Here is a 27,053-nt window from a genome sequence, read left to right as displayed (position 1 = left end):
TCTGATTACTTTCAACAATATATTTTCCCTAAGAAAGAGCTATCATCCGTACCTGATCTTTAGAAAACACACAGCAAAATAAGCAATTTTAAGCAATTTGTAAGAAGAAAAAGAGGGGGAAAACTGTCTAAAGTAATAGCTATGAGAGCAATGCAACCAATCACCAAAATATTTATCAAACTTATGTACAGGATGAAAACATTTAATTTCAAGATTATTACAGTTTATAAAAATTATTAAAGACCAAAAAAAGCACAACGATTTTGGAAACTTCTTCTCTTGCTGACATACGTTTTCCATCCAAGCTAAAAGTACTAACCTGAGCTCTTTTTTCTCTAAGTTCTTGCTGCTGTAACCTTCTTTTTTCACGTTTCTCTTGCAATTTTTCAACCTCTTTTACACAATTAGATTTTCTACGCGCTTAAAGAAAATGATACAATTTTAAAATATTTTCAGCGTTGCACAAATTTAGTATTTATACTGTATAACTTCAATTATATTAATTTATCAGTAATTAGAATGCATTTATATCAACTATCTTTTCAAGCAAACCAGTATTAGTACAGAATAATTATGGCAATTTAATTGCTGAATTGCTGAAATTCATAAAATAAATGAATTATAAAAAAGTCATGGGAATGGGACAACAATCACACAACCAAAAATACAACTCAAAAAATATTTGGATAAATACATGTGATCTCTTGGTGCGAATTAAAAGAAAGCCCGGGCAAATCAGAAACGAACAAACAACATTGCCATGGTAAAAAAAAAAAAACAAAAAAAACAAAAAAAAAACAAAACATAAAAGGCAAAACAAATTCCAAATACTAGCACAACTATGACAGAAGTGACCATTTGTTTGGCGGCAGCGCTCTGAAAAAGCCCCTTGAGGAAGCCCGCTGACAACTGCGCGCGTGGACCATTTGTCATTTACGGACAACAACATAATCCAAGAGAATGTACATGTAACGCCCGGAATGAATGAATCCTTGATACACGGTTTACATACAAGGGGGTCCAAATTCCTTTTTTGCAGCTTGAACTGGAGATATATCTGAAACAGTACCATTCTGTTGAGAGGAGGAGGACTGCTCGGGAAGCTGCGTAGGCCGCGCGCGTGCAGAACCCACCACTGCAAAGGAAAAGCACAAAGCTCACGTGGACACGGAGGAGTAACATCTTCTACCCGATTCTGACATGCCTCGTGTGTGACGAGATAAAATGTGGCCCCCTCCCAGACACAACAATTCATTGTGGGTGAAGGGAGCCATACGTGTAGGAAGTCTATTCATAAAGACATTTGGTATGAGGCCTTTTTTTATCCTAGTGTTATGTTATACACAACATAATTATCAAGTACCAATGCTGCACGTGTGTATTTTTAAATGCCCTACTGCAGAATTAGTACAACTTATTATGTGCAGAGTGAAGCGTGAACTTGGAGATATGCAGTCCTGAAGCTTAAAGAGCTAAAATTTTATTTATATTGTGATTACACTCAAAAACTAAGAAAATAAGCCCTGCTGTTCCACATCCTCTAGATGTTACAAAATGGTCCCACCCCACTGAGTCTACCATCTCTGGAGGTGCAAAGGGATAGAGTGGTCAGGCACTGGAACGGGCTGCCCAGGGAGGTGGTGGAGTTGCCATCCCTGGAGGTATTTAAGAAACGTGTAGACATGGCACTTCAGGGCATGCTCCAGCACCCGAGATTGTTGGTTTGTGTCTGTTTGTGGGGTTTTTTTGGTGTGTGGGGTTTTTTTGGTTGTGGGGTTTTTTTTTTGTGGTTGGACTCGATGATCTCAAAGGTCCCTTCCAACCATGAAGATTCTGTGCAAGGCAGCAACCTGCAGCTCAATCTGTGAGTGGAAGACACAAACCTTTTTAACACTATACTGGAAGGGATACAGATACAATCGCATGTCTAAACTTATGCATTGATTCTATATATGCTAAGGATGCCAATTTCTGAAGAGGCAGTGCTGTCTGTTCCCAGTGAATAGAGTGGGAGTGGTGAGCAAAGCCTCTCTGGTTGAGCTGAATGCTTTTAATTGTTTTTCAAAGAGTTGCTTCAAGCAGCTTTGCTTCAGCTGGCCCTTTTGCTGCACACGCTCCTAACAGAGTCTGCCAGAAGAGCCCGAAAGTGAAGGTATCAGCTTTGATTAGCAGCCAGAGATGACACTCCAAATGACGGCCAGTTCACCGTGCAACACGGAGACAACTGGAAAGAAGGTATCGAACGGGACAGACAAGACAAATGCCCAGATCATTCCAAGTGTGATAGGAGATCTAGTTTATAGCACAAATTGATTACACGAAATAAGACAGTGTGCTGAGAAAAGCTCATGGCCAACAAAGAATAAATACTCAGGCCAACTGTGAATAGTAAGATTCATAGGACCTATTAAAATACAAGTTACAGGGTTATTCCATACCAAACAGATCATATACTACAAATGACAACATGTATGGATGTGAGGAAAGCTGATCAATAAGATGTCTCAAATTTAAACCATGCTATTTTGAAAACAATTATCCCATCTTCACGAGATTTTTCATTTAACACCGCCAGAGGCAAATGGCAGCAAGGAGAAAGTGGTCCCAATCATCCACCAGAAGAGTATAAACAGTTGCAAAAATATGCAAGCCCACTTGTTTTTTAAATTTCAACAGATGGACTGGAATCTAGTCTGATTTAATGATAATAGATTAAAATTTGGAGGAAGAATCATCACCATCATCAGTACAAGTTAGTTTAGTTTAACGCAGGAGAGAAAATGAAAACAATAAGGAGTAACTATTCTTTCTCAAGTTATAGATGCATTACATCTGTATTCATCCAATACATACTTTTCACCTATCCTCCTGTGGTATTTCAGCATTTTTTGTAGATTTTTTTGCTATTAACTGTAGAGTGAGAAATAACCTGTAGAGCTTAAGTACTCTTTGAATGAATGCTTCCACACGGACTATTACAAAACTAAGTTATAAAATTGAGTTATAAAATAAGTGCACTACTCAATGTATATCAAAACACTCCATTAAGCTGAAGAATGCTTTAACCTGGAAAAGTCCACACATGATGTAATTAGCATAATTAATTAACTTCAAATGTTTTAACTTTCCATTCATTCAGCTTAACCTTCCTAATGCTACATAGCTTAAACTTGCATACAAATACTATTTGTATAGTATAAATTCCTAAATATACATAGGAATAATTCTAGGAATGATGCACCACATCTTATACGTGTCACATGCATACATACCAAATGAGAAATGCAGAACTATTAAGGAATGTTACATGAGTAGGGGATTAAAATGTTCCCATATTTTTTACTTCCTTGAAATGGAAAGAGATAACATTTACCTCTGTTATCTCTGGCAGGGGTGTCATTCTTAACAGGTGCCACAGTTCGTCGAATCTATAGAGAAAGAAGTATCTGTTGTTTGATCACCATATAACTGAAAACATTGAGCAATTGAAACTGCAGACCCACCTCTGCTTCTTTCCAGTGAATAAAGGTAACATGACATCAGAAACACAGAGAAGTGATTGCTGCCAAATCCCTCCCTGAAGAGCCCAGGGTGAAGAGTGCTTGAACTATATGTACTGTTTTAAAACAATCTCCAAAACCTTCTCTGTATTTTTCCTGGAGATATATTTAGTTATATAAATATTAGTTCCAAACTCCCTCTCTGCCAAACCAGTTCTTAAATTTTTTTTAGAAACCCCTATTCACCACAGGAAAAAGAAAGGAACACACTTAGCAAATAGCTCCACAGACACAAAAGTTAAAGTTAAAAATCCAAGCATGACAACATGTATAGGAATACTGTATGTTTAACATGAACATGTTGCATAGATATTACCAACCTTCACGATTTTGTTTACTTTGGCTAATGGAGCAGGTGGTGGTGGTGTCTCTGGACTAGGTTCAATATCTTCATCAGCGGCAAGATCTGGGTTAAGTGAAAATATGCTCTCCAAGTCAATCTGTGTAAAAGAATATAAAATGCATTGATATGTCTTAAAACAATATTCGCCCTCTCCATTTTTCCTGTTATGTTGAGAATAAACAGGAAATATATTTAGTGGTTTTACCACACAATCTGTTAATTCTAAAACCTGAATGATCTGTTTTATGTTCACTAAAAAAAGTGTAACCTTTGGTCTCTGTATTAGTTGAAAACACAACCTTCAGAAAAGGGATGAATTAAAAATGACCACTAGATACTCATAATTTTGTAAAGTGATTAAATTAAAACAGAAGTAGCTAGTATTACTGCCAGAAATTTGACAATCACTGCTAAATACAAAAGACATTCTGTAACATAAAGAGATCTCAATTATTTGAAATTTCCCAGGCAGTGCAAAAGAAACATACAAATTACAACCACCCAAAAAATAAAAGCCATCAAACCATGTCAATTTTATCACGCTAATTTTTTTTTCTATTTAAGTGTTCCTCATTCAAAATGCCGTAAAATGTAAGGGGGGAGGGGCAGGATCATAAAAATAGCTGGCTTCAGATCTATTGAAACTTGGTTTCCTAAAAATCTTAAATAGCTTTGGTCTCTATAGGCTGCAATTTCCCCTGACCGGACCTTTCAAAGACCCCACTACTGTATGGATTCTGTGTTTCTAGAGGAATGAGCTCAGCTGATGAGATCACCAGGACCTTCTCACAATTTTTTTTTTCTTTTTCCTGTCTTTTCACAAAACTGGTTAAGTGTAATTATTTCTGAGATGCTTCTCCAAATCTCAGCTGAAACTCACTAACATGATCCAAAATTTAAAGGAAAAGGGGATAGCAAACGATTACACACAAAGACACCGTTTCTCAAGGAAAGCAAGGCTGGAAAATTATTGCCAAAAATATATAAATAAGCAAATGAACTAGCAGTTCAATTCTTCAATAATACAAACACAAAAAGATTTCTAATCTAGCTCTCCCACTAGTTTCCTGTCCAAACTTCAAGTCCTTCTCCCTCTCAAAAATTTGATTTTTCTACTTGTAAAAAAGGATAACAAGGTCAGCCTTTGTAATCTGCTTCAAAATGAACAGATGAAAAGAACTATTTAAAAGCTATGACACAGAGCTCAGGAAGTCAAATTTAATACAACAGGAACCAGCATTTGCCCAGCAGCTCCCATGCAAAACAGTCTGTAACCAAAGAATCATCAAATAAATTACTTCTTTTTGTTTCTAATGCAAATTCCAAAGTAATATTCATGTAGATTACACATTTTTTAAAAGAGGAAAGTTCCAAAATAATTAAGTGTACCTCTTTTCCTTTAGTATCTCCATTTTCAATCCATTCAACAGTTACGCTTTCATTATCTTCATTTAGGGATGTTACCATAGCTTGGTGAATTCGGCCTAGAAAGCAAACACAAATAATCTTTTATTAACTGGTGGAAAAACTTTCCAGAAGTGATTTTCATCCCTGCACTGAGACATGCAAGGAGAGGCAGGAAGAAGAGCGTTAAAAAACATGAGGCGATAAATAGACAATTCCTGGCCACACACACTGTGAAGTGGCTCCAACCTGACCCACCAGCAGAGGCTCTAACGGGACAGTCAGCATATAAGTGAAAAGTTCAATGAACATAAAACTAAGTCGCAAGTAAACACCACACCACTTAGACTCTCTTTTCTTTAGAGAAGAAATCTCCAGTCCCACGAGTGTCCCATGAGCAGTAAAGTCTCCTGAGGTGTGTTCCACAAAGGCCTGTTTGTCCCCCTGCTAGGCCGGTACAACATTACATGTCCCAACATAGCAGTGAAGCTCTCTGAAACTGTATTCCGGTATCCGTTTCTTTTGGGCATCCAATCAGCTAGTGATTCAACTAGAATTAAACTGCCTGCAACAATAACACAAGTCACCATTTTACAAACAGCCGCTTACACAGCGTGCTGAGCTGGAGCTCAGGTGCAATTGCTTTGACTTCTCCCAAAGCCAGCAAGCTCCCATAAAGTACAATAAAACCAGTAACTTTTCAGTACAAATAAGGACTTTTATTCTTAAGTATCTAGTGTAGCGCAACTTTTTTTTCATGTCCTATTTCCTATGCACAGCAGCGAGGAGAAAACGGAAGAGCAGAGCAGCCATGCACTGACACAAAACCATCAAGACAGAGGTGTCACATTGATTTCACATCACTGCTTTGTACCAGTGTACAAGAGTACCAAAAATTGGGGTTTCTGAAGAACACGAGCCCAATGCAACTGCTCCTCTAACGAGCCATAGGATAATCAAGCAGCCCCTCACTCGACCCACTCCAAGACACCTCCAGGCGCCCAAGGGCCACAGGCAGCTCCCGCAGGACGAGTGACCGTCCCGGAGCAGTCCATGCACACACTGCGGCCAGGGGTTAAACACCGCGTGGTCCTCACACATGTGCCCTGGTCTGCATCTCCTTCACCTCGCACCTTCTCCTCTCCCAGCCTCCCAAACCCACTCCAGTTTTCTCCTCCGCCGATTGTTTCAAACTTCTGTTTTAGCCACCTCAATCATAATTTGACAGTTTTCCAAAGTTAATGTTTCTATACAGCTTAAGACTCTCTGGGCCTGCTGTGGACAGAAAGGAAGAAAAACCTTGACTGATACCCCAAATTATCTCACCACACGGCACAAGTAACACATGCAAACTGTTAATATTTCTTTTATTACAAAGGCTGCCTAAGCATGCACACGCAGTGACAAGCAAGAAGAGAGACTACGGGAAAGCGTGATGGGAGGCAACAGCCAATCTGTGCACTGTAGGACAATGTGCAGAGGAGGAGACTAACGGGCACGTCAGGTGGAGCGTGGCACCTGTGGGGACTCGCAGCGCGGCCGGCACCCCCGGGCAGCAGGGATTTACAGCTGCGGTGACCACCGTGCCCAAAACAAGCACCACGTACACATTCACAACCTCCACGCTTCTCCCTGCCCAAAGCACAAGATGCATTCCGCCACTACAGAAGGTTTTTTTACTTAGGAAAAAAAAAAAAAAACACCAAAACGGAACAAAACAACATAAGAATCCCCCCCCACCAAGCTTTGCTTCGCTTGGTTCCTGTCCTCTAGCACTTGCTAGTTTTTATTTCCCTGACCTGTGTTTTGCCTGAACAAACCCTTCCATTTGTGGTTCCTGAGCACCCTTCTCCCAACCTGAGTGCTCTCCAGGGACGCTCCAGCCAGTGTTCCCCACCAAGGCTCTGCCTGGAGACGTGCTGGCAGGGACGCCGTGCCCTCCCCTCCGCTCTCCCCTCTCCCCCTCACCCACAGAGGCTGGGCAGGCACGCATCCCGACCACAGAAACACAACAGAGTCCTGCTGGTGGCTGGGCTGATGCAGACTCTCACACCTTATTTCCTTGGATGAGCGTCTTTGTGCAAGTTTTCTTCATGCAAGGTCCTCATACGCCTCTCCACTAATTTCTTCCTGTATTTAATAACACCTAAGAACTTAATTTTGTGCAAGAACACCCTGTTCTAGAACTGTTGCAATTAGCCATCTGGTCCATCAGCAATGTAGCACCAGAAGCCGCTGTCTTCCTGCAGCAGTGCCACTCCTGCCACTTCTACAAAGAGCGTGCTGGGGCCACAAGGACACAGAAACTGTGGGAAATGGAAGACTCCCCAAGCTTACGTTGGTATCATCTTCTGCTACTCTTTTAAGGCTGGGTCCAGTTGTCAATACAAAATCAAGAGAAAAATTATATATGAAAAAATCTAAGTTTAGCAAAACATTTTATACTAATCATCTTTAGTATGTTTACCAAATTTCATAAATATTGGTAATTATTCATAATAAGAAAAGCACTGTTCACAGCTGAAACCTGTGACACTGTGTTAGCCACAGAGCCATCATCTAAGTCCTATTACCTGCGTCTGTGCTCCATTACTTTTAACAGAGAACGCATAATAATTAGAAAAGGTTTAATCTTTGCCATAACAAGTGAAAGGAGATCAAAGTAGGCTGATGAATGAATAGAGAATACTGAACACTCTCACAAACACAGTAAGCCAGCATGCCATAACAAAAGAATCACAATAAACCTCCCATCTCTGTGCCAAACTTCATCCATTCCGTGGCCAAGAAAGTCAGGACCGAATAAAAAAAAACATAACAAAAATAAAAGTTATGTCCATCTTCCAAATACTCTCAGCTTGAATTGAAAATGTATACTATAATGTTTAAGCTGGCAAGGTACCCATGCAATTTGTTCCTAAAAATTCTTTGTGTTACTAAAAGTTTACATGTTATTGAAGTGCCAGAAAGCACATTTACATCTTTACAATTGCCTCTTGCTCTCCGCAAACAGTATTCCATTATATTTTTCTAGTACACAGCTGAATACAGCAGCTGTGAAATTCAGGAATGCCAGCAACCAATTAGGCTGGCATAAACCTCGTCTAGCATATAAAGCAAGACCAAGCTGCAAATGCTAAACCGTAAGAGGCAAACCAATCTGCAGAGTGGTTGAAGGAAACATCCCTGATTTCTGTTACATTTTGTAGAGTTGGTATCAAAATCTGAAATGCAAACCTGTCTATGTAAACATGAACATGCATTATGACAAACTGAAAAAGGAACAATTTATTAGAGAATGACTCTCTTCACACACATCTCAAAAAAGAAAGAGGGAAGTAGAGCCATAGTGCTGATACACCGGCTCTTCACTCAGCGCTTCTTTAATTTGTAGTGCCTCTCCTCACATGATTAGAATTCACATCACAGGCAAAACTTTTTCTAGAAAATTGTTCCTTTGCTATAGGGCTCAAAACTAATGGAGAAGTTACCTGAAAAGGTTATTATTTGTATAAATATGTTCTGTTGTACAGCATGTAACACCTGGCTTATCTCCTATTGACTACGGCATGCAGAATATGTTGTTGCAAATACAGCAGTAAGACAACATGAACATATGTGGATCCAACACTTTACAGTTACCTTAAATACATATATGTTATGATATTCTCACCCTAATCAACATAAGTGAAGAACATCAGCTCTCCCTCTCTTCATAGTCATCTGATGGACACTGAACAAACAGAACAAAGCAAGCAGAAACATCTGCAGAAATACCACATAAATCTCTATTCTAAAAGCCTTTAGGGTAGCTATCAGTGCAGAAAAAGGTTTAGGAAGCCCCAGCAAAAGCAAATAATCAGGGCTAAGTCAAACATTTTAACTAACCCTCAACCTGGGTAGCAGTGCCAACTGATCACAATTACCAAGCTGTACTTAGATCTTTGCCTCTAAGCCAATTGAGCACTTTCTACCCGCAAAACTTCTCCAAGCCACCACAATTTTGAAGCAGTGATCAATGACAGTACTAAAACCGTGGCATTTTCATCTTCCTAATACTTTTCAGAAATGTCAGTTATCCATGTTAAATATGGGTTGGTGTTTTCTAGGTTACAGTCTGGGCTAAAACGTTGGCTGGCAAATTACTCAAACCTCTTTGTGCTCTCCCAGGTGACTCAAGAAATAAGTCTGGAAGAAGACTGCAGCCTTCCCCACCCTGCCACATAGAGTGTACCACCCCAAAAGACACTGTACTTGCACTTCTCATGCAAAAGTCTTGCATTCTCAGGCAAAAGTTTTGTGAAGTCTTGGAGATGTCTTTGAGCTGTAGTAATTAAAAATTTACATACAGGCTCTGGATCAGGCCATGGAAAAGAAAGGTTCCTAATTTCCACTATAACCCTCTCTTTCCTCCCGAAAAGACAGTACCAGGACCCTGCCTGGCAATGTTACCCTATGACCATCACACAGTCATTTAAGCATTGTCAGCTAAAACCCAGGCAATTATATTTAGCAGGACTGGGATATGGCAACGTTAATGGATCCAACACTCAGTAAAGGAAACTCACAGCTTATGTTACATCCTCTGAACCTGCTACTTCTTTAGGAGCACAAATGTGTTATATTAGCTCAGGCAGTGGTCTGGTCAGCCAAGAATTTAGTTTTTCTAACTGTATCAACTGTAGATGTTTCACGGATGAATAAAAAAATAAATGCAACTTAACATCTGCTACAGAGGATGACCACTGCAACAGAAGCTACCCATCCCTTAAAGGATTACAATGGGCATTTGTGAAATAGCCAGGATTTTCCTAATCACATTCATGAGGGACTAACATGAATGTTATCTCACCTAGAGGCACTAGGACATTATTGACCTTCACCCTCTGCCACTCGTATTCAAAAATTAAAATTACAGAAAGTAGAATTTTCTTCACTGTCTTTTAAAAATCATACAAACCCCAAGTTTTTTATATATATATATTTATTTTTTTATATATATATATATAAAAAAAAAAACAAACCACCAAACATGTTTAGGAGAAACATGACGCTGCAAATCCAGAAGCACCATTTACTGGAATTACTGTGGTCCAGAAAATCATCTCCTGCACTACGGGCTCCAATTGGGGTGACTCTGGTGGAAAGGCTTTCCTGCTCTCACAGAGCTCAGGGAGGAAAAAAAGTAATGCTTTACCCACCAAACAATGTCTATAGCAATCTTCCAGTAAAAAATCCCAAGGAAAAAAGAGAATTCCAGGCTCAGTGTCTCCAGCGGTGATGTCCCCATTCCCACAATCAGCATTTTTCATGGTCCTCCCTAAACTACAGGGACACTCCTACTGCTAATACCTCCAGGAAAAACTGACAGTTACTAGTGACAGATGTTTCTTTCTCCGTAAGGCTAAACATGCTTGATTTTATTTTGTTTCTAAGTTTCTTTTATCCACAAAAAAGTAGCCTTTTATTTTCTTTCTATCTACCACAGTTATGCTTCCCTTTTGTTTTACTTTATCATATATAGATTCATTTTGGTTTTGCCAGCCTTCCTTTTTGTCTTGTCTGTTACCTTACCTGCAGTGTTAAACATACACAGTACCTAACGTATTTCTATAGCAAGTTCTTAAATATTAAAAATAATCCATATATTTTTAATTAATGATATATAGAATCATAGAATGGTTAGAGTTGGAAGGGACCTTAAAGATCATCAAGTTCCAACCCCCCTGCCACGGGCAGGGACACCTCCCACTAGACCAGGTTGCTCAAAGCCCCATCCAGCCTGGCCTTGAACACTTCCAGGGATGGGGCATCCACAACCTCCCTGGGCAACCTGTTCCAGTGCTTCACCACCCTCACAGTAAAGAATTTCTTTCTGGTATCTAATCTAAATCTCCACTCTAATGTTACTATTTATTTTTGTTAATGTTCTCTAGCTACCAATTCATTTTGCTTTATTCTCTAAATTATCACAGCAATCCCCAAATCCTTCAAATGGCCTTCAAAAGCATGTTACAACCACATGCTGCAGTCTCTGTAAACCTCTATGACATAACGGACAAGCATTTTGATAACAGAAACCAGCACTATCCAAATGAAGTTTCCCGTATCTGCCTGTGTATTTCAACTTTGAATTAAAATCCAACTTAATCTACTCTTGCCTCCATCTAGAAAGTTGTCAAACTCAAAAAAATCCCTAAGATATGTATCTAATTTCTGTGCAAAACCCAATCAAATGTAGTGCTTTAGAAAACCAAAATTCACAGATCTTACTGATGGTCTGCCAACAAGCGGAAGAATGAGACAGATACGCCATCCAACTGTGTAAAATATTTAGATTCAAAATACTAACAGTACATTTAATGTCCCTATATGCAGTAAGTAGGACTTTTTGCTTCTCCTGCATTCAACGCCAACAAGCCCCTCCACACCCAACCACTAAACTATAATTTGCCTTGCTCGGTCTCGCTGAGCTTGTTAGATGTCCACACTGATGCACCTCCTCTAAAGCAGTTGCCTACAGCTACATCCCAGCACTGCTGTCACAGTTTTCGCTTCTCCAGTAATTGTTAAATCTCCAATCTTTTTGAATCGTGATTCATCGGGTTTTTCTGCTGACCTTTCATTTTGCAAGCCGGTCTCCAAAATTTCCTTTACATTCAAAACAAGTTTCCGGTGGTTTCCCCAGTTAGAGGAACACTTTGTTTTTTACTTCCCTTCAAGGTAGGTCCAGTTTCTTTTGGGGGTAGGGAGCTAATACTCTTTTAAGCACATTTCAAAGGGAATTATTTTACAGCAGTGAGCTCATTCTAAAACATCTGCCCTTTATTTGCTTTCAGAAGCTTCAATTGCCAGTGAAATCAATAGCAGTCACTCCACTGGTTTTACAAAGGGTTGTCAAGAGCATCTCACCACCACGGCATTTAGAAGCTACGACTACATATTGCCTCTGCAGGTGTCAGCATCAGAGCAAGGGGGGAGATGTGCTTCTGAAGCAGCTCATTTCATAAAGAAGTATCACATCACCACAGCCCACAGATGCACTGATATTTAGATATTTATCAGCAAGTCATCTCAGCTGTACTGCTCCAGTCATCCTATCGTTTTTAAGGGTGGATAAGTTCTCTACATATAACTTAGCCACAGAAAAAGATATTTGGAAGGAAGCACCTGTCCAATCATAGCTAATACATACTAGATCCCCTAGAAGCCCTTCAATAAACAGAACACATTTCACTTTTATGTTACCAAGCAGTCCGCCTCTGCTACTCACCCCAGAAAGCTGCACCAGCACCTCACTTTCAACATATACAAACTTTTTTCCAGATTACATATGTTCACAGTCATTTAATACTCCCATGCTTTCTTTTATAGTTTGTACAAACATGCCTCTAACATGCCTCTCTCTTCCTGTTTCAGTCTTCTAGGAGTATCTCCTTTTCCAATGCTGGCAACCAGAAGGAGGTGCAATACCCCTCAGGGGCTCCAGACAGCTTTCCACAGGACCACTCATGGCCAAATAACAGTAATTCTGAAATTTACACCCACTTTTCCCCTTGTCACTTCACCCTGGTAGTCCACGCTGATTTTGTGATTTACTAGAACATCAAGACTTTTCTCTTGTCATTTACAATTTATGATTCCCCAGTCTATAGCAAAAGCACGTTTACTTTATGCCATGTTTTACCCCAGTTGTTTCATTCCGTATTTCCTAACCTTCCCGCACGATATAAATCTCCACAGAGATGATACTCCCACTCTAGCATAGTAATGAAGTTTCCCGAGACCAATGTTACTTTCTGTGTTATGACCAGGAATAAATAACTATAATGGACGAAAAAAACAGCCAGCCGGTTCCAAAACTGATCCCAGAAGGGAGACTACTAGATAGAAATTATTAGGCATGCTATCATCACCTGTCTTAAAATACATTACTGTTCTTGCATTAAACTTCATCTGAGTAATTTTTCACACTCTACAAAACATTTTATTGACACTGAGAGACAAGTACGGCTGACCTTCATAATGGGCGCATCGTCTCTCCCACCCTGATGTGCTGGCAGTGACCTGGGTGACCTCAGGGCAGTGACCTCAGGCCAGGTCACCCCGTGCTTGGCTCCAGCAGTCAGCCCCGCATTTACCTGCTCCACCTCTAGGACGCCAGGCTGGAACATAGAGACTAGAAGCACTTTGTTATCTGCCCTCTGCCATTTGCTGCTACTTTTAGACAAGGAACTGTAAGTTCCTCGAACAGTGGAGTGCCTTCGATTAGATTTGTAATTTTCCCCCTCATTTTAGTGCAAAGTCAAGCTGGATGAGCTGTAATCGCTTCTGAAATTGATGTTAGTGTGATGGACAATTGTTCTACAACCTAAAATGCTTTTACTCGGTTATTCTGGTTTTGTCGTTAGGGTACCGCAATAGTTGGTCTTTTTCTGTAGGGAGCGGAGGCAACTCCTACGAGGCTCTGTCACTTTCTGTCCAGTTAGACTGTGTCATGCTCTTACCAAAACGTGGCATAACCCATGACTCTTAATTCTCAAGCAGCAGGCAGCACTAGGTGATCCTGGAGATCCTTTTTTCCAGACCACACCATGGACAGAAACCCTAGGACAACCCGTATGGGTTGGTTTGCGTCCACAAGACCTCTGGAACAGCATCCTTCATGGCACATTGATCGCAACTACAGCACTCAGCATTCAACCCAGGTCCCTCAGGTGTGCCTATGGTAGCAAGCAGGGTTCTGTACCAGGAGGAGATTTGCAGAGCGAAGCAGGTGATGAGGATCACACATTCACACCGCTTGTTTTGGAGGCGAGTCAGGGGCCGGGGGGGGGCTCTAGTGCCACAGACCGAACACCCCTTGTTGGAGTACATCACATACATACTTGGGAGTGCACCCTCCAGCTAAATTTCATCTAAAAGGAATTTAGTGTGCTCCAAGGCTGTTTCCAAAGTGAACCAAAGCATAGCACGACAACGTAAAGAATAATCACAAGACAGATGTTAAACGCCCATTTTTAATCTCAACTGAAATGCTTGTATAGGTGCACCCCTGTTGTCCCAAGCAGCATGCCTAGAGCCCTGAGACCTTTTAAATTATTATGTCTATTCACTTTGACCTAAGCAAGACAGTGAGAAAACTGCATTGCAACCTCCCACTATGATGCCTTTAGAGCATGAACATGAGCACAGACTGTATATGCCAAGGGATGTGTACCAGAACATGAAAGTGTGATGCTTACTAAAACGCAGATGGACTGTCCAAGCAGTGATAGCCAAAACGGTGCAGTTCAAGTCTCTTCTCACAAACCAGTCAAGGAAGTTTAAATTTCCTACAACAGACAGGTCATCCAGCTGACTCCAGATGGGAGCCTGGAAGTGACCTAGCACATGTGCAATGAGAATGATCACGGTACCAGAACGCCAGACTAAAACAAGGTACAAGATAAATTCACAATCAGAAGAGTCCTGGCCATGAAATACTTTAACCCCCTGTACAAGAAGATTACATGCAAACAAGTGCTAATGAAGGAGGGGATTCAGAAAGTGAAGCAGTGTTTTCTTTTACGATACACGACTTCCAAAACATTAGCTGGAAACTTAGACATCATCTTCCAGCCTGGTGTTCAGTTACACGCTGAATTATGCTAAATTTGGGATCTGATCCTTTGACAAGACAGCTTTTTGGGTACTCCAATGCCATGACTTCAAAAGGGCTCCTGAAAAATAAGGGAGTACACAAAAAGGTGGCAGAGGAGCTTCAACAGGGACAAAACAAACATAAGGCACCCAGAGAAAAATAACCTAACTTATGGGTACATAATGCTAAAACTGTAACTAGAAGTTACCAGTCAAGTAAGAGAACCTTAAGTTAACACTTACAGTTCTCTAAAATCATTTACTCAACATGCAGATGCAACCAAAAAAGAGCCAACGAAACACTGGCCATCATCAGGAAGCTAGAGAGTAAAAACAAGTGTCATTTTTAAACTATAAATAAAACTTTGGTGCACCCACATCTCAAGTCCTGTGACACCAGTCTTCACATCTCAAAAAAGATGTAGCAGCATTAGAGGAGGTAAAGAAAAGGACAACTAAGAAGACGAAGAAAACAAAGCAAGTAGACATGAAGGTGGGTGATACTGCTCACTTTTGAGGAAAAGGCTGTGGGTGGATTTGGTTTAGCTTTATAACCATGAAGGACAAAATAAGTGGAAACTTACCCACCAAATCCTGCAACACTAGAGGTAGGAGCAGTCTCTTAAGGCAGATTGGTTTCAGGCAGACAAAAGCAGTAATGTACATTTCTGTGCAGCAAGCAGGGAACTTCACAATCTTGCTTCCACAAGAGGTTGTGGAGGCAGACAGTGTGAGTTGGGTCAGAAAGGTATTCAATAAATTCACAGACAGTAGATCTATAAATGTATATTTCAGAGGAATTGGCAGAGCTGTACTTCTAATATCCCAGATAAAAATCTGGATATTGGGGGAAGACAAAGACTGGGGACTGTGGCAAGGCTGACCTGCTTTCCCTAAATAGCCTCTCCTACTGCCATTGGGCTAGATGAACCATCGGTCTGATCAACTAGAGCACTTCTTATAGTAGTGATGAGCATACTTTAAGGAGATGAAGGAACCTCCAAAAAGGCAGAAACACCTCATAAGCTTCTTAAAAAAAAAGTCATGTTCTCCAAATTCAGTAAGTCTTATAAAGACAGAGAGAAAAACAGTTGTTTTAATTTGCTTTTCATAAAGTAATCTTCATTTTGTCATATATTCACATGGCAATCTTGCTTCCAAAGTGTAAGAAAAAAAAAAAGCCTAAACCAAACCAACAATAATCCACCAGTTTTCAACATTTCTGCAATGTTTTCCAACACCTACAGGTCTCTTTTATGGCCCATATGAACCCCCAGCAGTACTCAGATTTGAGGAAGATTAAGCAATTACAGCTGCAAACTTTATTCAAATAGAAGACGACATTAATGTATGCCATGATAGTATTTTCTGGCCTCTAACACATTTTTCTTTTACTGCCACTGCATAAGTGAAGGTTTTCATTCAATTCCTGGTAATGACATTCACATCTTTCCCATGAGTTGACAACTTGTTTACAAGTTGCAGGATAGTTCAATGTCTTTTTACATATATACATATATATTTAATTTTGTAAAACTAAACATAATCTGACATCTTCTTGCACACTTACTCAGCAGTTCCTTGGGGTCCTTTAGAACAATTTTGCAGGCAGCTTCTTTAAAATCTTTTAAAACTGCTTCTGAAAGTTCCTCACCAGAATATGTTGTTATATAGTTTTATAGATCAAGGTCCTCTGTGTTCAGGATAAATTTCAACACAGTTATGGTAAGTAGGAGTAAAAGCAGATTCAGTCAAGTATCTTCTCCAAACAGCATTGGGCTGTGGTGGTTGTTGAATGTTTTATTTTAGCTTTTCTACAACAGGATTTAAGATTGTGGTGGAATGGAATACTGTGGTGAATACCCTCTGCCAAAAGATTGGGATGAGTTGGCCAGTCTTCTCCCTCCCTTCCCCCTTTCCCATTTTGTTTGTTGCTTGAATAGATGGCAGAGACCTCCTTTTCATGATTTTCTGTGCCTTCTCTGAAGCTGTCAGTAGCTGCCTGGAAACAATAGCTTCTTGCATCACATAGAAAATGTCTACCAGCACCTTCTACAGATGTTTCCAACTGGTACCATTTGCCTTTCATGACCCGCCCTGTCAAATAGTGGTTTGTTTGGGTTTTTTTAATTGCCCTTACTTTACACTATTACCTTTCGTAAGAACATTTATCATTATTCAATTTATCACAGAGCTGCCAACTGTTGCTCCAGGTTAAAAGTCAGAAGCCTTATTCTCATACAAGTTTAAAGCCTGTGTTTTTTCCCTTATCTTAACAAGGTTCTGAAAGCTCAACCCAGTAAGAAAACTTTGAGTAATGTTTTAATTCTTCTCTGTGGTTTGATTAAATATTATTGTAACTTAAAAATCATCAGGTTGTGATTTATATTCATCTTATTCATCACCACCCGAATTCCTATCCTATTAAAAATGTCAAGGTGAACTGGGAAGTGCAATTCATAACATATACAAGAACATGCAAACATAACCCAAAAATGAATCAGAAACTTGGGAGTATTTCAAAATAAAAGCGTCCATTTGTTTTTCAAACTGAATTCATTTCCACTGCCCTCTTCACAGAGCCAGAGATCCTCAGCACAGCATCAATATGCATGCCTGCATCTCTAGCAAACACTTTTATATATCTGTCAGAAATACACCTTAAACTCCTTATGCAGCTCAGCCACAAGGGGAAAGTAACACATTTTAGTGATTGCAACACATGCAGCGCTGCGCAACAAAAATTCTAGATCCAACCTCTGCAAGGGCACAAGCAAGGTACGCACCTCACTCCTCAAGAGAAAACTATAGTCAAACCTCCCTCCATTCACATATACCTTCAGTGTGTTCATCCGCTGAAAACAACTTTTAGCATATTATCCTGTAAGTAACAGAAGAGACTGACAACACTCACACTTCTGATACCTGGGATTACACAGAGCTGTCAGTGCCTGATGGGAGCCATGAGAAACTGGCACTTGATAAAGCTTCTATGGGAGTACTGATAACTTGAAACCAAGTTACATTATTCCCCTTGGGAAAAGCATGACCACCCACTGACAAAAATGAAACCAAAGTCAAATATATTTTGTTATATGCCAGTTACCTGAAGCAACTTTGTTACTGCTTGAGATTATTAGTTTTACAGAGTTGGCCTTGGCAAGGAATGCAGCAGACTGGTCCCTTTACAAGTCTGGGAAACTTAAAAGCAGCTTATGCCTGATGCCACCAGAACTGCCACTAAACAAAAATAATAACCTATACTGAAAGCATATTATTTGAATAAAGCAAGACATATATATAAAAAAAACCAACTTACTACCATATTCAAGCCTTTAAGCAGCAAAATCCTTCAGTATTCTCAAGAGTCAAATATATGATCCGGATCAGCATTGCTAAACAAGACCCCATTACCAAAAAAAAAAAAAAAAAAAAAAACCCAAAAAACTGATAAAGTGGTTTATTTATTAAATCTATCTGATAATTTGGATTTTTTAAGATGCCACTTAAATTTTCTCATAGACATACAACTGCGCAGTTACCTTCAAGAACCTCTACTTACTCCTTTTAACTAGACAACTCTAAAATTAACTTGGCTTCCTAGCAACATAAAAGAACAACTGAATTTAGACTGCAATAGTAGAGTTACTTAAAGTCTTCTAGGAGTGTCCTGCTCATGTAAATGATTCAGTTCACTACAAACATTAAAAAAGCCTTAATAAGCCTAAGCCTGACAAATTCATTCTCTTTTCCAGGAAAGGTAATTCTAACGTAATTTTTCACACAGCTTTATTACCTTTTGTCTAACAGATGTAAAAAACTAGTTTCACATACTTAGCAATGACCAAATTCAAAGACAGCAAAGGTAACTCACAGGACACTTTTCAACAGGGAAATGGCAATGCCATCCCTCCCAGAGAACTCCCTGTGGCTGCCCTGACTCCCAGGAGTGATTACCAGGCATGGAGAAGAGCCCCGCAAGAGAAGAACATCTACCCCCCTGTTCTGCCTCCAATGGTGGCTCCACTTGAGAAGAGCATCTAACATGGCAGGTGTACTTCACCATCTCCTGGTAAATCAATGGCTTATGGATGTTCTGAGCCACAACTGACCTGTTTATCATGATACCTTCTGGGCATCTGAGCAAAATGCATTTCCAGGGTATTAGACACTGTCAGTATTGTCTCATAGCTACACACCCACCACAGAATTCAAAGCCTCCCTTTACAGAGGCCAAAGGCATAGGAAAATGATGTCAATCGCCTGTCTCTCTGTACTGGGAACACTATAGCAAGCTATAGGCTTTTAAAATCTTCAAGTGAAAATAAAACAGCAGTATAACAACTGTGAATGTTTTAAGGAAAGGAATGTGGACAGAAAAAGAAGAACCTGTGTACGTACAGTAAGAACAGGTTCGAGGATGTAACTAGCAGCAGTTTAAGACAGCCTACCTATGGGTTACCATAGTTTTATTTCCCTGCTCTTCCTCCCTCACGTCCCTACAACACATTTAGCTGAAAACTAACACTGATGCAGTGGAGAGATAAAAGCAGCCCAGAGTTAAACATCTTAAACAGCTATGGAATCACAACCATCGGCAAAATTAACTGTAGCTAAATTAATTACGATGAGTGCCTAACAGTCCTAAGTAAGTATAAAAATCTCTACCAACACCCAGGAGAAATTGATTCAAACAATAAAGTTAGGAATATTTGTTCTAGTGTCTATGACCAGTTCAGTATTGAGAACAATTTAAAGTCACAATTAAACACAGAGGTTTTGAATACACAACTGCAAGCAAATTTTTTAAAAAGGACACCAGAAGGAACTGTAACTATTCCCTCCTAAAAACTAAAAAGAAATGCAAGGGAACATTCACTTCTGAAAAGACACAAGTGGTAAAACTGTAAAACATAGATAAGCTTTCAAACAAGCAAAAAGAATTGTTTATATACCTGAAAGCTTGGTTGTGTTTTTGAAATAGATGAACAGATATAGCAAAAAATGTATTACAGCTCCATAAAACCCTTCTACCCTACATCTGTAAATACACACTGAAAGCATCTACACTTTCAAATAATTTTAACTATGCTACAGAGACATTATGAGAAATTGATTATTAAAGGCAAATTATCTTCTTAAAAACTCCTTAATTATAGAAGTTACAAACACCACTATGCCTGACCACATATTTTGTTTACTACACATTCTCATTAATGGACAAAGTTAAGACTGCTTGCGAATCCTTACTGAAGACTTCCATATCTTAATTTTTGCAATATGTTAGAAATGTAACAACTCTGAAAAGTGAACGTAAGCCTTTAATTTATTAAAAATTATTGAATTCTCTTCCTCTATGGACTAAACATCTTGCAGACATTTTTGCTCTACAGCACATTTTACTGTTCACAATGGGTTGGCCACAGCATCCTCTTTCCTCATTCCGAGTCCAGCCGTACAGTATGGTGAGGAAGACAAGATACCCCAACAAACAATAAGATAAAAAAAAGTTTAAAAAGAAAAATCACACTTTATGATATAAGCAGTAAACATTTACAAAGGAAGAACTTAAATAGGGACACGACAATCAAGCAAGTTTACTCCATTCTGTTACTAACTTTTCAAGCACAAAAAAATCGGTGGCACATTCCACAGGTCAAGTCACCAAAAATGCTACAGATTTTGTGCTCCCAGGAAGAAGCTCACCTGTTAAATAGTTCACACACTTCACTCACTTCTTGACATTGTCCTGTGGTAAGTGGATATATTAAAATAACTGAAAAGGCTAATTTATCTTCTAGAGCAAACAGAGATATTTTTGCAATGACATTACTCTTCGGTCAGATATGACCTCTTCCCAATGATTTATCGTCTGTTCCCACCTCAGCAAGGTGGGAAGCCATGCCTGGTGCCACAGCAGAATGGCAAAGTCTTCAGTTCATAAAGTCATAAGAAGAAAAGACTAGTAAGACTGGGCCCAGGTAACAGGCCACCATAGAGATATAGTGGGTGGAAAGAGCAGTAACGTTACCTACCCCATAGAAGCAAAGGATAGATTCCCTCACAACATGATTAGAGGGGGAAAAAACATGCAACACAAGCTGTGTAATCCTAGTAGCCATATACAGGTCTAAAGACATTATTGCCTGTATGTAATGCTGTATTAAACACGCTTATTGAACAAAGATGAGAATATTCTTAACTCTTGTCATTCAAAAGCTATTTATACAAAATACAGAAGGGCTACATAAATATCTGAGTATCTGCAAGTTACAGTGAAAATCCACTTAGTGCATAACAAGAGCTGAATGATTTCAAAAGGGACACACAGAATGTAACACATCCTCCTCGTCAACACTTCTGTAGGAACAATCCCCAGAAACTCTGGATCTAACAATACGAGGACCTACACTGGATAAGCAAGACTAAATGTTGGATCCATTAGCTGGACCACCATTAGCAGACTTGAAACCCTGCGTGTGATCTGGCCACTATGGAAGGACAAAGACATGCTGTGTCCGTATGGCTTACATAGGGATTAGGTAATTGAGTCAAACGATTTAAATGTGGTAACAAAAAAGTCTTAATCACAGGGAATGAATAGATGTATGTCACCAAAGGAAAGAGTAAAAGCACATTACCATTTCAATTTGTCCTCAAGAGTTTGTAAAATAGGGTGACTACCCAAACCTGAACAGAATTTTTATAGCGTCGTTATATCTTCTATCCTGCTATAAAACCGTTGTTGCTATTGGGACTTGTACATGAAGATCAAGATCACCATACAGGATTACCCAAAAGACAGAGGATGCTACAGACCTCTCAACTCTGAGAAACATCAATTTTACAGAAGGTGGGCTTTTAAGAAAAAAAACAAAACAAAACAAAAACAAAAACAAACACAGCCTTTACCGTTACAAAAATTAGTCTTGTTTCTGTTTGAAGGCAAAAGTTACCAAGATGTTTTGGCAAGCCTAAGGAGAGAGGAGCTGCCAGTAGGTTTATGGACTAGATGGATTATCTTTGACCGTGACCTGTTCCAGCTGCTTCAGAAACAAGTGAAGAAAATTCTCAAGCAAGCAATTACTAAATAACACAGCCACAGGCAAGATTTCTTCCTACCTCCTGTCAGTTAGAGGTTATTTAAACTACAGACTCAAGAATAAATGAAACTACCTTTTAGGGTTGCTGGTGTATTTTTAAAATTTTTCGTGTAAAACTGGATATTCCTACCACCCTTCTTAAAATTCTGCTCTGCTTCTAGCCTTCATCTCCTCTGGCAACAAGCCCCACGTGATAACTGTACCTCATCTATTCTCCTTTATCAGTTTTAAGTTTTCTCTTTCAAACACTGACAGCTCTGGTGTTCTTGTATTTTGAAAAAATGGGCAGAAACTCATGATCTTTTTTACACCATTCGATGGTTAGTCCCTAAAAATTCAGAGTTTTGACTTTCCTGGAAATTCAGTCAAATCTTTAGTCCCTCTTCCCATTACAGGAATGTCCCTTCTCCTTCTTTCACATTATTTCTGACAGCGAAACCAGAATTGTATTCCCCCTCCATACTCTCCCTTTGAGAGGAATGGGAGTCTCCCTTGCTGTATATGCAATGAGCTGTATATCCAAATGAGCAAACAAATAATTAAATTCTCTGTCCTTCTAGGTATTATTTCAGATCTGCAAAGACAGAGAGAATAGGAACAGCCCGAGGAGGAAATGGACAGAACACAATTGGACTGAAAAAGTAACAGAAAACCACCAACCAGCCTACTACAGGGCCGCAGGGATATTTATCCTACTTCAGCAAAAGACTGGATATATGTCTGTGGGAAAAAAGTGAGGTATTCTTTCTCTGAGTAGTTATATAGGTCTTTGTCACCACCTATGGGATAACGCACAAGAAGGGGAGGTACAGGTGTAAGTTGACAGGTAAAGCAGTGGGCTACTATTATCTAAGTAAAGGGAATTTGTCAACAGAGACATGCCCGTATGTAGACATCAACACGGAGCGTCTTCTGGGCAGCAGCATTACAGTGGGTCTTGCCCCTTGTCCCCAGGGGACCTTCTGGCCCCCTCTCTCCTTCCCTAAGCTTCCGTGTGGCAAGGAACAATTTCCAAGAATGGAAATGCAGCCCATTCTTAGCGACCCGCAACCTAAAACAAACCAACCCTTTCCAGTTTCCAAGACAGATTACCAAGGTTTATTTCAAGCAACACACATAAAATACACTGAAGTAAGTAGTAAATTTCAGTATCAGTAATTATTCTCAACAGCCAAATTAGCTGACCACTTAATACGCTCTTACATGACATGAACATAACTAGCTATTCCAATTATAACTGGAAATATTATCTGCAGCTCTAGACAACATTTATACCAATGTTTACCCACTGAGAAAAAACAGATACACAGCAAGCAGCTCTGCAGCGTCAGTCCGCGAAAATGTTGGTTTTTATCCAAACGCTGGTTTTCATGTGTTTTTGGCCATGAGTTCTAACAATGCCTTTCCTTTGTACAACATCTATTTTCTATTCAGTCCTATAAGAAATCTCTCATGAAACACTTAAGTGTAATTAGACCTTGTCAAAATGACAGAATACATAACTTTTCTTTCCAGAATGTTCTGGTCTCATTCTCACATTTATTGCATTTTGCATGCCTTTGCAATTTTGTTGTAGTGAACAAGTATGACCTGTAACATTGATGTTTCACTAAAACAAAACAAAACGCTTTTCTGTTAGGTTTTCTTTTTATTTAATGAAAAATAGAGTTATCTGGAATTAATAAAGCTCTGTATTCAGAAAAGTGTTTAACATAACTGGCGGACAGATGGGAAAAAAACTTTATTCTTCTCTGGATTCAGCCAATAAACAGGTAATGAAGGAAATTCTAAAGAATTACTATACCTACCTCTAAAAATAATATTTATTTTTAAAAAAGGACTCCCTACAGACAAGATAGCATGTGAAAAAAAAAAAAAAAAAAAAAAAAGCCCAGATCAACACACCGCTTTCTCCAAAACTTTCTTAAAAGTGTTTTAATTGTGCTTTCAGCCAAGGGTGGCTGGTATGGCACACAGCCCTGTTTCTACCTAGGATACAGTTCCGGGTAGAGGTCGCTCCCTGTTACTGAACCAGAAGATCATATGTGAAGAGTTCCACTTCATTGTGGCCATGCACTTCCCACACACCAACACTGCTGGGGCCACAGATCCCTCTGAGAGCTATTGGAACTCACTAATCATGTAGAAAACTAGCACATGCAGAATTTTTCTACTGTGTTTAGTGAATCAAATCATCAATCAATGTCTTAAATCATCATCAGAAAAAAAAAAAAAAAATCACTGGCCACACTGGAAGGGAGAAAGAGTCTGTAGGACCAACGCAGCTGACAGAGGCACAGGCAGCAAGACCCTGCCTCCCCCTGTCAGAAGCAGCTAGATGATGAGACACAGCTCAGGTTGGAAACCTGCCTTCTGAGAGGCAATGCAATCTGCTGCTGACTGTCCTTCGATACCTTTCTCAAAATGCTCCCCTCCACTTACCTAGGAGAAACTGTCCTACACTTTAATGGGGAGAGAATGACAGAAGGCTGTGGCAGCCTGAGCCAGAACAGGGCATCTCCAGTCCCGAGTTAAAGAAACAAGCAAGCCTCACAACAACCAGGACCCACCAGCTCTGGTATGACACTGCAGTCTGGTCGCTCACACAAGGACCAAGTTAACACAAATGCTCAAAACCCTACGGTTTGAGCAACTGCTGTGAAGGCATACCCACAGCATGTTACTGACGTGTAATGTACTAATGTGCTGCACTGCATGTGTGATACAGCAAAATATGTGAATTGTTAACAGTAATGAAAATTAGTATTGCTATGTTCAAGAGTTACTGCCCTCACTTCTGATAGTAGAAGTGAGGAAAACACTGCAGGGGTGGGGAGGGAGCAGCTAAGCATTCCCATGCCTTATTTTCCAAAGGCATACAAACCAAACAGTAACATTAATGAGAAGTTCGCATAGCCCTCAGAAAAACAGCTTTACAAGTTGCTACGGGGAGTTTTTCTGAAACCTCAGGCAGAGATCTGCAGGAGTTAGGCAAATAACTGCCAGATATATCAGATTCTTCACGTGACACACAAGTCATTAAGCACAAATTGAGGGGTTAGGTTTAGCATAGTGTCCAGCCAACACCAACCATTATTTTATTGTAGGGTTCAGCTGCAGCATGGGACACAAGAAAGACAAGCTGCATAAAGCTTGTTGGCTGCTTGTTTCCTGCCTCATGACAAAACCACACTAACTTCAGTGCCTTTGACCTCCAGACCTTTCTTCCCTTAGAAACATCTGCTTATTCTTTAGCAAGCTCCTGAACCCTGGAAGGAAAAATAAATAAAAAAAAAAAAGACGACTTTCCAGAAAATCCCAGCAGAACCCCACCCCAGTTTAGCAGGCTTCACAGACCTCACAGAGACCGAGAGCAGATGACATATTCCCACTCAAATGAAACGAGCTGAAGTCACGAGTGACCTGCCACTGATGCAGCCAGTGAACTTCCCATTTCGGTTCTCTCCTTCCAGACAAACATGAAGCATTAGCACCCTACACCTGACACACACGCCTCCTTTATTCACATGTGTTTCTAGACAGCACCACACATCCTCCTGCCAGGAGATGCTGGGCAAGATGAGAAACCCTGGATCCCCCATGGAGAAATAACAACTCACGGGCATAAACAGCAACCGCTCTTCTTGCATTTTAATCATAAAGAACATCTGAAATAATAACATCCAGCTTTTCTTTCAAGTGATGGACATATCCAAAGGCATTTCTGTCAGGGCACACTGTCGTGCCATTTTTTCAGAGCACGGCTGGTACGCCAGGACCAAGGAGAAGTTATTCTTTTACATTAAAGGCCTTTCCTCCCTCCATCACCTCACCCTCTCCCTAAGGCCCTCCCACCAGCTCCCCAGCCTTCCCTCCCCACCCACGCCCCGAACCCCCCCCCCCTTAAATCCCCCTCATCACCCCATCCACAGCCTCCCCCCCCCGGCTCTCACACCCCACCTCCCCCGTCCTCCCCTCCCCCAGGAGCCCAGCCCCTCTCCCCAGTCCTCAGCCCCCCCCGCCCCCGGCCCTGTCGCAGCCTCCCCGTCCCCAGCCGCCGCCGCTCGCGCCCCGCGCAACCGCTCTGCGCCGCCAAGCGCGAGCGCTCCCCTGACAACCGCAGCGCGCGCCAGGCCCGGCCACTCCCCGGCCCCGCGCACACAATGGGCCCCGCGCGCAGCCCCTTCCCCGCTCTCCCCTCCTCCCCCCCTCCCCCCCCCCGATCTGCACCGCGCACCGGGGCGGCGGCGGTGGCGGCGGGCAGCCGGGGTCTGCGGCCGCTGCGGCGGGCCGGCCCCTCCCGCTGCCGCTGCCCCTGCCCCACTGACCATCGCTGCGCTTGATCTCCACGTAGATCCCTATCTGGATCTTGCCGAAGTTGGCCGCTGCCATCGCTTCATGGGGCAGACTGGGGAGATCGGAGGCGCGGCCGGCCCGGCGCACAGGGAGGGGGGGAGGGCGGGCACGGCAGCGGCGGCACCGAGAGCGGCGGCTCTGGGAGGGAGGGAGGGAAGGAGGAGGGAGGGAGGGAGGGATGGGGAGAGGGAGGAGGGGGAAGAGAGAAAAGGCGCCGGCCGGATACAACAGGCGCTGGCAGCCGCTGCGCCTGCGCGCCGGGCCGCGGCGTCACGGCGGGGCCGCCTCTCGGCGGGGGCGGAGGCGCCGCCGCGGCCTTCCTCAGCCGACCGCCGCCCCCCCCTCCTCCTCCTCAGCCTCCTCCTCCTGCCTAGACGGAAGCGGGGGCGCGGCCCAGGCGGGTCACCAGCCGGGTCCCCTCCCGTCACGGTGTCCCCACCCCGCGGCCGCTGGGAGCCCCGCCTCATACCTGTTTTTGCTGCCGCAGCTGTTCCCTCGCAGCCGCCCTCGGCCGGGCTGGCCCAAGATGGTGGTACCCCGCTGCCCTGGGGCCGGCGCCCCGCGGGAAAGCCCCGCTGCTGGGCCGCCCTGCCCGCTTCCCCGCTCGCCCGGGCCCGCAGGCCGGCTGTGTGAGCCTCCACCTCT

General features: G+C 41.5%; 1 protein-coding gene across 3 annotated transcripts in view; it reads right to left on the bottom strand.

Annotated features, from left to right (window-relative positions):
• KIF2A (kinesin family member 2A) overlaps window positions 1-26,488 on the bottom strand; it is a 56,844-nt gene extending 30,356 nt beyond the window's left edge. For 2 of the 3 annotated variants that reach the window (XM_074166844.1, XM_074166845.1), the window contains exons 1-6: window positions 26,381-26,488; window positions 5,293-5,387; window positions 3,881-4,000; window positions 3,374-3,428; window positions 1,013-1,135; window positions 320-420 (exon numbers count right to left, since the gene is read on the bottom strand). In XM_074166844.1, coding sequence (XP_074022945.1) covers window positions 320-420; window positions 1,013-1,135; window positions 3,374-3,428; window positions 3,881-4,000; window positions 5,293-5,387; window positions 26,381-26,444 — 558 coding nt within the window. In that variant the 5' untranslated portion in view covers window positions 26,445-26,488. The remainder of the gene's footprint in view (window positions 1-319; window positions 421-1,012; window positions 1,136-3,373; window positions 3,429-3,880; window positions 4,001-5,292; window positions 5,388-26,380) is intronic. The other variant, XM_074166847.1, reaches the window with a different exon arrangement.
• Between the last annotated feature and the right edge of the window lie 565 nt (window positions 26,489-27,053).

Source organism: Numenius arquata, chromosome Z, assembly GCF_964106895.1.
Source record: "Numenius arquata chromosome Z, bNumArq3.hap1.1, whole genome shotgun sequence".
NCBI classification, from domain to species: Eukaryota; Metazoa; Chordata; class Aves; order Charadriiformes; family Scolopacidae; genus Numenius; species Numenius arquata.
This window is presented reverse-complemented; position numbering and strand designations above follow the sequence as displayed.